General features: G+C 41.0%; 1 protein-coding gene across 7 annotated transcripts in view; it reads right to left on the bottom strand.

Annotated features, from left to right (window-relative positions):
• Positions 1-13,700, bottom strand: part of LOC128456093 (AMP deaminase 2) — a 28,210-nt gene that overhangs the window by 9,123 nt on the left and 5,387 nt on the right. For 4 of the 7 annotated variants that reach the window (XM_053440164.1, XM_053440173.1, XM_053440143.1 and 1 more), the window contains 4 exons: positions 2,659-2,789; positions 1,688-1,818; positions 1,026-1,094; positions 19-130 (listed from right to left, as the gene is read on the bottom strand). In XM_053440164.1, coding sequence (XP_053296139.1) covers positions 19-130; positions 1,026-1,094; positions 1,688-1,818; positions 2,659-2,789 — 443 coding nt within the window. The other 3 variants (XM_053440188.1, XM_053440182.1, XM_053440159.1) reach the window with 3 other exon arrangements.

Genomic DNA, 13,700 nt, shown 5'->3' with positions numbered 1-13,700 from the left:
ACAGGAGAAACTCCTCACCCCACATTTTTCCTCGCCAGATATTGAGACCCGCTGGTATTCGCGCTCCAGTGGCATTTCTCTTTCCATGAAGCCATCATCCAGAGTATCCACACTCTGATCCTTCAAAAACCTGAAAAGATTCGGAGTGAAGTAGAATGTAAAACAAGAGAAAGGAGGAATGGGAGAACAAGGTTGATAACACGTGGAGTTATGGAAGACGTTCGGAAGAAATGCACATCTGTATTTAGACACCTTCATTTAATGCACATTTTAATAATGAGATCAGATTAACCTATAGCTGTATGTATATTATACATTAACTACCTACATCTATAGATCTGAAATTGCCATATATGGCAGCATTAAACATTTGTTGAACAGTTTCTGTCTTATCCTGCGTTTTCTGAGATCACAGACAAGACATCAGGGAAAAGTTGCCTTAAATGATTTCAGTGTTTCAAGCTTTGGAGACTGGGGAGAATCAAACTTTATATTTACAATAATTGGATACCCTTCCTCAAAGTGATAGTTTATTTTATACATTTTTCGGTGAACTATCCCTTTAAGGAGGACTTCAGGGCTATTTTCCAAAAACACTGCGTACTGCGGAGTCTTTAAAAAAGTAGAGGGGTGTGGAGTTCAAGGAGAAAGGATTTTCTTAATTAAGAGTATTAAAACCAACACATACTGTTTGTAAATGAGGTATTTCTGTGAATCAGTTTAGATATCAATGTAATATACTAATGCAGTTGCAGATTTGCTGTTTAGGGATTAAAAAGCAAAGAAACAAAAATGCTCATTGAACATTTACCAAGTCACCAGCAGGTTCAACTCAATATGCTGATAATATCACCCGTCCAGAGTTCCTAAATACTGCAAACCTGACACTGATAAATAAACAATATTGATAAATACTAACCAATCAGGTGAGTTGTGGTAGTACGAACAAAATCCAGATGGAAAACAAAGAAACCACAGAGAAAATCACTACACAAGACGTTGATACTGAAGCAGAGCTCACTCACTCTAGGTCTGCCGCACTGTCGATTTTCATGAAGTCCTGTTTGGCGCGGAGCAAGATCTCTGGCTCAAGCCTTGTGGTGATATGCAGCAGCGCAGCAGAGTGTGGGAAAGGCACAGGGAGCAGAGGAGCATCAGAGGAGGTGAGAAAGGTTTAAGCACACAAAGGGAGAGAGACCAAATACAGAACACACACACACACACACACACACACACACTCACTCACTCACACATAAAGCCTTAGGTATTAATTTATCCAGGTACAGAACTTCATACATCAGTTAGTAGTTGTAAACTCTGATTGGTAAACAAAGGCTTGCAGGGGGACATATCAGATAATCACCCAAACCATCGGCTTGGCAGTGAGCCCGGCGATTGAGACCCACCTCCTCAGAAACGTTTTTTGGTAGAAAAAGACCAAACACCAGGACAGGTGCCACCAGCTAGCTAGCCCAGTTAGCTGATGCCGGGGTTAGTTAGCCCACAAACTGGCATGTTGGAAGCTGATAAGCATGTGTGCATGGGTGGAAGCAAGTCTGTGTAAAAGTCTGGAGGGCTTGTGTTTGTCAGGAGTCAAGAAGAGATGTAATTTAATTGGCCGTGTGTGTTTTTGTGCTTGTGTGTGTGTGTGTGTGGGTGTGGGTGTGATGTGTTTGCATTTCCTCACTTGATGTCCTGGCTGATCTGCCGCTCCAGACGGTGCCGCCGCTCCTCGAGCTGCTCGATGGGGCTGTCCTCCGGGAACTCGTACGGAGCACTTCGCATGTCGCTCTCTGCCATGCTGCGTGTGAACAGCTCCTGGGGTCAACATCAATTTGACCATTATTGGTGCCATAAAACAGGAAACAGGTCAATTTCCATGTGGTGGACATATGGAAAACACAGAGATGAACACAAAACCACCTGCTACATTAAAATAAAAATAAAGCCTTTAATGTCTGTGGGAGATAATTAACTGGTTTCCGACAATTTGCACAATCAACAGTAATTATTTGGGGTTTTACAGTTTTGCTGTTTTATATTATTGGGGTTTTTCTGCAGTCAGTAAATAAGTTGACATATAGTATATAAGTTAACTGCTTTGTTATGGATTCATATTTTCATTGATTCTTCGAAACTTTTAAACCTGCCAACTTAATAGTTTAAAAGTCACAATAAATACCAGTGGCATCTGATTGAAATATCTGACTGATAGAAAAGTCCTGACTTCTAAATGAAACAATATGGCAGTTAGCGTCATTTTGTTTAGACCAGCTGGGCCTGGAAGTTGAGGGATGTTGAATTGGGCTGTCGGGGCTTTGCAGGACATTTAATCCTCAGAGCATTTAACATGCTGGGCATCACGAGGGCTGCCAAAAAGAAAGACTCCAAAAAATCCATAACAGAAGCCGCAGAGAGAAACGCTAGGGGGCTGTGGATCAAGAGGGCGGATCTGTTGGCAGCTGCTGATGGATTGTAAGCTCGGGTCTTATCAGCTCTGGATCAATCACCTGAGTGAGTGGGTCTGAGGATAAAAGACCAGTGACCGTATAGGAACTTCATGCAGGAGAGGAATGAAGGATTTTGCACCAACTCATGTTTTCTGTTTTTGTAATTTGACTGTTAAAAAACAACATGCGTCTGGTTTTAATTTCTTACCTCTGCAATCTCTTTGTACTTTTCGTCCATGGATGTCCGCAGGTCAATCGGGTAGTGTGTGAGAGAAACAGGCGTCCCTGGCAGGGATCGCTGGGGCTTGAGGGGCTTGGACCCAGATGCACCACACAGATCTGTAAAGCATATTATGGTGATATCAACACAGAGTCTTTGAAGTGCCCAGTAAAGGCAGAGTCAATGGATTACACACAAAAAAAGACAAACAGCAACAATGCGGTTTTTCAGCCATCATTCAAATATAAAACAGCCCTAAAGTCGTTCAAGCCTCTGCAAGCCATCATGGAAAGAGGCAGAAACAGACAGAATGCACAGCAGTTTATGGTGTTGATGTTAAATATCATTAATGTAAGTTTTGAACTTAACCATAATTTATTAGCCTTTTCTCGCCACATGTTAGAGACCACATCTAAAGTTATTTTCTATTTTCTGCAACTTATATTCTACAAATGTTTGCTCAAACTTATGGAGATCTTAAGTTACATGTAGGATAAGTCATTGTACTTCTGAGTAAGAAATCGATCGATCCATTATCTATATAGCTTATCACTTTGAGGGTCACTGGGAAGCTGGAGCGAATCCCAGTAGACATTGGGCGAGAGACGGGGTCCCACCTGGACAGGTCGCCATTGAATCGCAGGCTTACATAATGGACTCTAGAAATCATTTGACTCCTGCCGGCACATGGTGTCTACGAGAAAGTTCTGTTACCAACGTTTATGTTGTGTGTAGTGATTGACAGAATAATCAGGCTGATCGCTGGTTGAGATAAGACAAAGTTGACAATTCTTTATCATTTCACAATCTACGGAAAACCGAGAACGACAGATAAATGACTATGATTTTACCAAACACATCTAAAAGGCCTCAACCACAGACAGGCCATAGAGAACGTATTCTCATTATGGAGCAATCTTTGGCCAAGAACCTTTTGTTTTCTTCCTTCAGGTTCATGAACACATTAGCCCATTTTCTTGAAACTAAACAGAAGCCATCAGAGACGAAGACACCAGTTTCAACACAAACAGTCAGCCAAAGTTAAACAAAGTCAAGTGGGGCATAACAACCATTACCTCCCGGGACACTGACTGCAGCTGTAAACTGCAACAGAGCATGAAAATCCTTGTAAATTTCCAACAACAGAAGCCGGATTAAGGGAAGACAGCTGCACCAGCAGATACTGTGTCACTTCACTTACACGTGCACACACTTGAAAAACAATTACCCAGACAAACATGAACATGTGACACGTGTTTAAAACACCTGAGAGTGACAAAGAGCCCCCCCCACATGCACTCCAGACCTGCTGGAAACAGATGACGCCAGCTCCACTCCAGACTAAACACAATAGAGGAGAACGAGCAATAAACGAAATACATCCGTTTCCAGGTGCACAAAGAAAAACCAAGCTAGCTGATTTCTGTGTACTTTCTAAACACAGCCATATATTTAACTTTAAGAACTATCATTTAAAAAAGTGCCACATTTAAGTACAGACACAGTAATTCAAAAAACCACCAATGATACTGCTAGTTTGTGCTGGCATGCTTCATACATCGCAGGCAAAGATATGTAACCGTATCAGTACTCTACATCCACTGTTTGGTCTTGTCATATGAAGAGTCACTAGTGAGAGATACTAGCGATACTCCAGCGAGGCTCGGTTGAGTCGTTTGTTTACTTTGGGTCCGCACTTCGACAGCTGCTCGTGTCTCCTGCTCACGTCCCTTCATAGCCTGATTGTACTCAACGGTGTGTGTTTTCGCTTGAAGAGGTGAAACAAGTTTGTTGTGATTCCACCTTTAGCAGTAACAGTTTTCCTGTCTGTTTTTTCCACACTATTGATGTAGCTCCTTTTTAGGGAAATTGTTATCGAAGGCTGATACGCTGCTCTCTCTTTCAGGCATGTTTGGGCTTTCAATGTTGTTGTGCCGACCAGGGAACATAAATGTGTCATGCGTCATTGCGTTGCTATATCATCAATATCGTAATATTTTTATTACATAATAATGTATACTGGTATTATCATGGATGGTATGATATGGCACAGCAGATAAGTTCGAGTATACAGACACACAAACATGTTGTCCCCAGTATAATACCCATGTAATCCCCTGGCCTATCCACCTCATATGTCTCGTAATCCAGCACCCCTGACTCTATTTATTTCAGTGACACCACTGTGTTGGGATGCACAGACCTTCCACAAACTTATCCAAATACAACAGAACTGAGACAACATAGAAAATTAAGAAAAGCTAAATAAAGAAACTGCAAATTCTCTCTGCAGGTCAGGGTCCTATTTGGCAGTCCAAACAGTCCCCTTAAGGAACCAAATTTAATCTCACCGGATCTGCACCAACACACACTCATTAAAGTCAGTTGCCTAAACATGATTCATGAATTGATGGATATTCAAGAAAGTGATAAAAAACCTTGTAATGATCCCCGCCAAACTTGAATGTTTTTTTTCTGTTCATGTTCCATTCTTTCATCAATTTTCATGTACAGCTGTTCTGTACCTTTTGCATAATTCTGCTAAATATTCAAAAAATAAACAGTCCTGAGGTAAGGAAGATCACCAGACAAGCAAAAACAACAATTAAATCAAGAGCAAACCATTAAAACAACATGGAGCCCGGACATCTGATGAATAACGTGAAGAAAGATGCAGAAAAATCTTAAGACAGTCAAAATATGATTCTTTCAGGTAATGAATTGAAGAACAATCAATATAAATGTCTTTGTGTTTGAATCAAACCTGTGAGCTATAATTATGAGGCCATGATGAAGTCCAAGTACAGAAACACTTCAGTCAAGTTTAGTCTGTGTCAACATGGGACTCAAAACCTAATCTTGTGTATCCTTATTTTTCTCTTTTAGGTAGTATTTATATTAAGACTTTATATTAGAGCTTCTGGTTCTGGACAAGAAACCTATGCTCTTATATCACTTAAAACACACAATTCACTGCTTGTGTGTCTATTCATCTTTCAAAGCGAAATGCTTCAAACCGTCCACCTTAATATTTGAGTTTATTACTTAGGCGGGAGACTAATATTGACAAAGTTCTCCTCCCAGCATTCTCTCACATCCCTGGGACCTGAGTCTGCACACCGCCCACACACAGTGCACCACTGTTTCTTTGAACCCTCCCAGAGAGAGAGTCATCTATCGGGGAGCTGCCTCTGCTCTATAACGATCAATACGATCCCTCCAGCCCGTCTCGTCCTCTCTGTCCCTCAGGCCGAAAGCAGAACTAGAAGTAGTCCAACAAAACATTTTACCAATGAAAATAATCCTTGACCAGAATTTATATCAATTTGTCAATTTTCATTTAGTCCTATATGATCTAAAAGTGTATTTTGATGACTGAACACCTTTCACCACCAGCCCCACATTGCTACCATATTATCCCAAACAGGCCTATACTGTGTAAGTCTTTCATTGTGATGATAAACTGGACATTATCTGTAGATGTAATGAGACTTGGCTAGTTCTGTGGAGACCAACAGTGCTTCCTTTGCTTTTATAGTCAGTTATCTCCCAGATTCATTTCGACATTTATCCGGTGTCTCTATATATCTGATCAGTGTTTGAGTCATGAAATTACAGCGTGCTAACTTATTAAATTACCTAATAACAAACTGCATGAAAGTCTTCTAAAAACAGACCTTGTTGCTACACAACTATTCTCAGTGCAGCGTTCAGGAACATTTTCAGCACAAATACTCAACATCCAAGGTGAATGGATTTTTGGTGAATACACCAGGCCTCGCACTGCACTTATTTACATGCATCTCAATCTGTTGTGCTTGGTAAACAAACACTAAAGGAACAGACAGACTGGTCGGGAAAAATGTCAACATGTTGGAGTATTCATTGCAAAGGATTCCTTCACCATTCAGTTTGACAGAGCTCCAACAAGTATAACCGTGAGTCTCAGGTTCGGTGCTCAATAGATAATTGATGGTTCTCATTTTCACTAAGGTATCACCTTGAATCTTTGAAACCTAAATCTAAAAATGGTAGGAAGTTGATATCTCTTGTGGCTTCATGCCGAAAATGGCATGAAGCCACCAACACATTTTATTTGTAACCTACACTTAAAAAACAAAAGTGTATGCAATGCTAACTGCATGAAGAAATTAATTAGTTTCTTCTGTCTTTTCTTGTTTGTCTAGGTTTACATTAGACACACACTGACATGTCATAAATTCATGGGCATGTCTATTATGCCTGTGTGTAAATACTTCTTCCCTTTTATCCTGTTTCATTATGTGTGTGACTAGGACAGCTGTCAGAAAAATCCTCCCTGCAGCAGAAAACATGACCCTGTGGACCTGAAAGGAGAGTTGCCAAAGCCGACCAAGAGGGTACAGAAATAATAGCTTATAATTATATTATCATGATTCTCTGATAAACATTAAAAAGACTGAGTATGTCGTAAAGTATGGCAACATTGTTGAAATGAAAGTATTAAGATTATTGCAATTTCCCATGTACAATCCTTAAAAATTGTGATCCATCAAGCCTAAACAAGAACTTACATAGCTAACTTACGTATTAATTACTGCATCATTTAGACATATAAGCACGAACACAATGGGCTTACATCTGCTAGCATCAAACCACAAAAGAAAATGTAAAGAGTCAAAATAATGAATGGCCGTTCACGAGCCTGAGCAAAAAGTCATTGACACCCAGTGGTGTGATGCAGGAGTGAAGCATGATGGGCAGAAAGAAAACTGTTGCTGGCATTAAACAAATACTCTAGTGTGTGTGTTTTCGTGAATCGGTTTTGGTTCGACTATTTGTGGCGCCAGTGTTTTATTTTTCTTTACAGAGTTTCACTTTATTCCCAGAGAGGGAGAGAAATGACACACGCTTCAGACGTTCCTTAGCAACCACAGATGAGAATAAACCTCTACTTTGCGGCCTCATCTCGAGGATATAGTATCAGTACTCACCAGGCTCTGTGGACATAAACAACTTTAACTATTACCCTTTCATTGTAAAGTAAAATGTAATATTTGAGAAGAGTAAATCACTCATCACATACATGTCAGCTGTTCATACCCTTAAAAACATCAGGAAGGTCAACATGTTCAAGTGGAGTTTTAAAACACGCTACCACAGCCCTGTCTGCCTGCTCACACATATGTTACTCAAGAGTTTATGTGGAATATTTATTTACAGTAGCCGCTGTTCAGCAGTTGATGTTCTGCTGCAACAGCAACCTCTCTGGGTTAGTGCACACTGGTGCTTAACATTTTCCTTATGTTAATGTCTGCGTGTGTGTTTGGCCGAGAAACCCACACAACACTCAGTGATGACTCCGCTGGGAAATAACACTGCATCATGCTGAACCCAAAACAAACAGCAGCAGGAGGAGGAGAAACCCCCAAGGTTTACTCAATGCAGCAGCCAGACTCAGAAATAAACTATGGACCACAGGAAGCTTTCAGAAGACCAGCATCATAGTGAGAGACTATCATAACAAATGGGTGATGTATTTTTCACTTCCCCTCCCTTTATGGTTCCCAATAACTCCCTCATATTGACATCTCCTCCCAGTCTCTTGTGCAGCTTACTACAGTACACAGCAACTGGGTTGACCGGCACCCCGTCTGTCCCCATGAGCTTACCAGTGCAGTATTTTTGGAGTGATAAGTGCCATGACCAACACAGAACTGGTTAAACTTCGAGCAACGCAGTATTCACAAGAACACGCTGTGCAGCACAGGTCAAGTCACAATTCACGATCTAACGGTCGTACTGGTGATCGATCGGCCGAGGTTACAGTACCTCTGTGTCCCTGCCTCGTCCCAGTCTCGGTCGCAGTGGCCTTGTCTGAGCTCTTGCGGGATGCTGGGACTTGTAACTAGGCCTGGGACGGTCGATGCACCCTCCCCCGCTGGCAAAGGAGAAAATGACAGCAAAGAGAGAGAGAGCGAGAGAGAGAGAGAGAGCAAATAGACAGGATGTGCTCTCGTGCAGCTTTAACAGCAGGATCACACAAGCCCCTCACTCTCTGCACCTCCTGTTGGAACTGTCGCCACCTCCTCTGTGCCGCTCAGACAGTTTCTCCTCTTCTCCTCGGGTTCTCTGTCTCTCAGCTTCTTCCTGAGTCCCACCGGTTCGTGGAGTGTGAGCAGCCCAGCCTCCGAGCCTCCGGGTTTAAATACTGGGCTAGAACGTACCACGTGGCAACAGGAGGGGGCGGTACAGCAGTCCACCGCTTTAATGCTCTATTGTGCTATAAAATGGATGTGGCCCTGCGTCTCTGGCCACTCCCACTTCCTCTCCAACCCCCTCCTCTTGTTCATGACGACGTCACATGAACGTCGAGCCTCAATGCTGACGTCTTATGTTTATATTTTTTTATGTCATGAACATCAGTGTTAAAAAAGATTGTTTCATATTTCAATAAAGCTATATTTATACGCACATAGATTCAAACATTCCTAATCGTGTATTTAATTCTAATAATTTAATTTGCATCCTACTATTTATAAGCTCTATAACACTGTTCTTGTGTGTACTTGTTCTTATAAATTATTTATTGTTAAATAAATGTATTATTTATTTTTTGTTTTAATTGGCTTTTAATTTATAGAATCAATTTATATTTGAACATGCAAGAGTTTTTATTCTGCTTAGGGTTGATGAGCCATATGTTTCTGTCTTCTCTTTCTTTCATGATTTAAACAATTATATATTATATAGATATAAAAGATATAAAGCATAGATAGAAATGTACTTTTCAGATGTTGAAAATCAATGTCTGAAAACTGATCACTCGTGCCTGTGAGGTCAACATCTGTATAACTAAGCACATGTAGGTGTTTGTATACATCAGTATAACTAAGCACATGTAGGTGTTTGTATACATCTGTATAACTAAGCACATGTAGGTGCTTAGTTATACTGATGTATACAAACACATGTATAATTGTGGGTAAAACTACATTGCAATGTGGCCATTCTCTACTGATCACATGACTCCAGTGGACACTGTTTCCTTCCTCTCTCACATGACTGCTGTATGGCACAAGGAAAGCCTGTTTGCCGTATTTCACAGGGCACGAGAAATCAGCTCAGCCCCTATTTAATTTCAATTTCCTTGTGAAATTTCAAAGTGACACTTCAATGTGCAAATCGTCCAGGAATTTTTTCACATCGAAGTCAAACAAGTATTGACAAACAAATGACTCAAGCCAACAATGTAAACTACATGACACAAGATTAAGAGGAAAGTATATAGCCAATATTGGGCCCAGTTTGAAAGTAGAGAAATATATTCATTTGCAAATTCCACTTCTTAAATCTGGGGAAAGGATCGATTTGTGTATCGTAGTTCAGGAACAGAGAGACATTTTTAATGAAACTGGTGAGAAGGTGAGGAATGAACTGAGTTCTTGGTATCTGTCACACTGTAGTTTTTTCCCTATAAGATATATTGGTTATGACTCTAAGGAGCTAAATAAACTTTCTGTCCAGATCCTGGAATATCTTAGATACTCCACTAACCACAATCAACACCTACCCATTTCCAACAGAGTTTGAAAACAAAGTGACCTAGATACACGATACTCTCATTGCTCTGTCAGTGCAACCAGGACCATGATCAGCCTAAAATGTGGTTGTCACTGTTTCCAAATCCTTTCTGCTGCACACTGAGTGGGCAGGAGTTTTACTGCCCGGCCAAGGTCTACTGCACCACTGCAAATCAACAATCTATTTCAAGCCTTTCACTTCACAAGACTTCCCTTAAAAACCGCAAACAGAGATGGGTCTTTACCACACAGTCAATACACTGCATGGTTCCGTGCTTTACATAGCTACACATGTGGTTAGAGATGAATGCCACTTTTGCATTTAACTCAAATTCCCAACCTAAAAATATGAAGAGATAAAAAATAAAATATACTATCCATTTTTGCAAGAGCGTTTTTAAAAATTGATTAATGATAATTTATGAAAAACTAAAAATGCTGAAACCATAAGAAAATAACTTCTCAAAGCCTTTAGGTACATTGTTCATGACTTTCATAAAGGCCAGTAAGCTAATATTTTTTTCATCCCATTAAAGCTTTAAGTGTAGGAGTACATTTTAGGGAAGATTAAAAGTTTAGACTTTCTGTTAAGGACTGAAATAACATTCCATGTATGTCTGTATGTACCAAATTTCTTAAAATTTCTCAAAAGCACTCAGGTGTGGTCTGCTTGAGTTGCTATTATTGTCAAGGCCACGTCAATCACATCTAATCTGAAACCCTGCAAGAAAACTCCCATGTGAATAAACCAGGAAAAATGTTTAAACATGAGGCTCAAGGCTTCTCAACATTCAGATCGACTCTGTGTATGTCTCCTCCAAACCTCCACCAGGAATGTTCTCATAACAGCAAATCCTCCCTGTCGTGCATCACACACAAAAACTCACTGAAGGCCTCATATAAACACATACAAAGACACACGCAGCCAGCGTGTACACACACTGCAAGTCACACACCTCAAACGAAACAAATACAGACACGCACATATGCACACACCAATCATTGGGGGGCCAGTCACCGATCACTGTCAGTGCAGCTCTCACCATATCTGAATATAGCAAAGAGGAGAAGTTTGTCACTTGACACTACCAACATGTAACAATGTAACATGTTGCTAAGCATGCTCGCTTGTTCATTGAGGTGTTAATATCTAGATCCGTGCCCTAAAGGTGTGTCAGGAACCAAAGCTAGAGGTAATAAAAAGAGCGTTGCTTCATGGAGACATGGGGAGGCCTCTGATAACAATGTCCTGTTACTATGAACTTTGATACAGACTCACATGTATATGCAAACACATCTAAGCACAACAGTCTTTACTTAGTGATACTCTGGTCTTCAAGCTTTGATTTAGTGTCTTGTTAGCTTGCTATAATTGCAGTGGAGGGATGCAATAAAAGGTTCAATTCAACTTTCGATACTTTTAACACACTCTGAAGCAGCTATGCAGCTAATGTGTCATTCAAGTACATTGAGAATTGTGCTCCGGGAACAAATAATGCTTTTTGAATGGAATTGAATTGAGTTTCAATTCATTGAGTGTTTTATCTATGGAAAGTCAAGCGTGACTGGATTGACCCAGAGTTCACCTCACCCACCTTCCTCCTCTGAGTGTGAGTTTGCATCAAGTCTGTGGACAGCATGTGTGTGCAATTCATGTCATTCCACCTGTCTAATTTTGAATCTATAGCTGCCCTGTATGTGTGTGTGTGTGTTTGTGGTGACGGTTAAAGGACAGATACAGTGGCCTTGCTAACTATCTGGTCCCATCGAGTAACAACAGGCCCAGCCCCAACCAGCTGTTGGTGAGATAGCTTTCAAGGCCTTAGTTCCTGGTGCTCCAAAATCCCTTTTCCAGAGCTGACACACTAGCTCTGCTATACGGGAAGCAGCTAAGCTATACTTAGCTGGAGAAGAGCTGTGGAATTTTCCACTCAAACACAAAGACAACAAATCCTCAGTCATGTCTGACTGCAGAACAGCCGAGGAGCTGAGACACTGACAACGAGCAACTTGTTTAAGACTGATGGTCCGGCCTTAAACAGCATCTTTGTGCCACATACTCCCTCTAGTGGTGAGACGGAAAAGTGCTACTATTGAAATGTACCGCTGAAAAGCATGTCATTAGACAATTAACTAATATATATCCACGAACAATTTAAGATATAATGAAAAAAATAAAAATTCCACATAGATACACTGGTCTTACCGTTTTCACATAAGGTTCATAGACATCGTCATTTTACAAAAGTCATTAGTGCCATACCTTAGTTGAAGTTAGTCCCAAATATCTCTTAACTGGCTCGATATTAATAATATGGTTCAACTGCACAAGCACCGACGATCTGCTTGGACTCTCAATGGTGAAGCCAAAAACTCCACAACTGTAGCCTTTAAGCAGTTACACCTTCAATGAGATATAACCCTTACAACCACAGCTCTGAGGGTATGTGGCCCAGGGCAGGGACTGCTACCTTGTCACATGTTTCTTTTTTTGTCTATACTCTAGTATGTGGATGTGTGTGTGTGTGTGTGTGTGTGTGTGTGTGTGTGTGTGTGTGTGTGTGTGTGTGTGTGTGTGTGTGTGTGTGTGTGTGTGTGGGCTAGTTGTGCAGGTTAAAGTCCATATGGAAACATTGTGTAGATGTGCTAATGATTCAGTGGTGAGTGTGACAAAGCTCTGTGGGTGCAACAGAACAGAGCAGATACGATGTAATGATGCAAATCATGAGACAGAACAGACACTTCAAGTCCAAGAAAGGAAGCCATGACAGAGGAATGCAACGACAGGAGACAGAATATCTGGTTAATAATGAACCAGAACAAGATGGGGCTCAGGTAGTGGAGCGAGTGAGTCCACTGCAGATGGTACAGAGCTGACAGACCAATGCAGAGCTGGCTGTTTCAGGACCGCCCCCCACTGATCTATGTCTGGGTCACGTGACTGTGGGGTGATATGGTTCATGATCCATATTAATGTTTTCAAGTTCATGGTTACATTGTTAAATCAGCATCAGACCCATATTGGTCCGGCTCTTGTGTCTTGTAACAAGTTTTTGCATTGAATTGTACAGCTGTCAAATACTGAATGCTCAAGTCAGGGGCAAATTGTGATGGCTCACAAATTGCACATGTCAGAGAGCCTTCTTACTCTCTACACATTATTATTACTAATCCACAGTGGCTCATCTATGTAATGAGGCTGGATACCAGGTCTGTTCACGTTACTGAGTTGACAAGCCAACTCAAAATGAACAAAAATATGTTCCAGCAGAACATCTGACAAGCTAGACTATCCGGCTTGGATATATGTGCTCACTGCCCACGGTATATTGTTAAATCAGAGACCAAGTTAGTGATGAAGGTAAGAGCCTCTGCATCTGATCAGATCCCAAGGGAAAGCGAAGCATTGATTTACGCTGGAGAAAGGAACTCCCTTTCACCTCCCTGGAAGACACTTTAATAGCATCT

The sequence above is a fragment of the Pleuronectes platessa genome, chromosome 2 (genome assembly GCF_947347685.1).
Source record: "Pleuronectes platessa chromosome 2, fPlePla1.1, whole genome shotgun sequence".
In the NCBI taxonomy this organism is placed as follows: domain Eukaryota; kingdom Metazoa; phylum Chordata; class Actinopteri; order Pleuronectiformes; family Pleuronectidae; genus Pleuronectes; species Pleuronectes platessa.
Note: the sequence above shows the minus strand (reverse complement) of the source record. Positions and strands in the feature narration are given on the sequence as shown.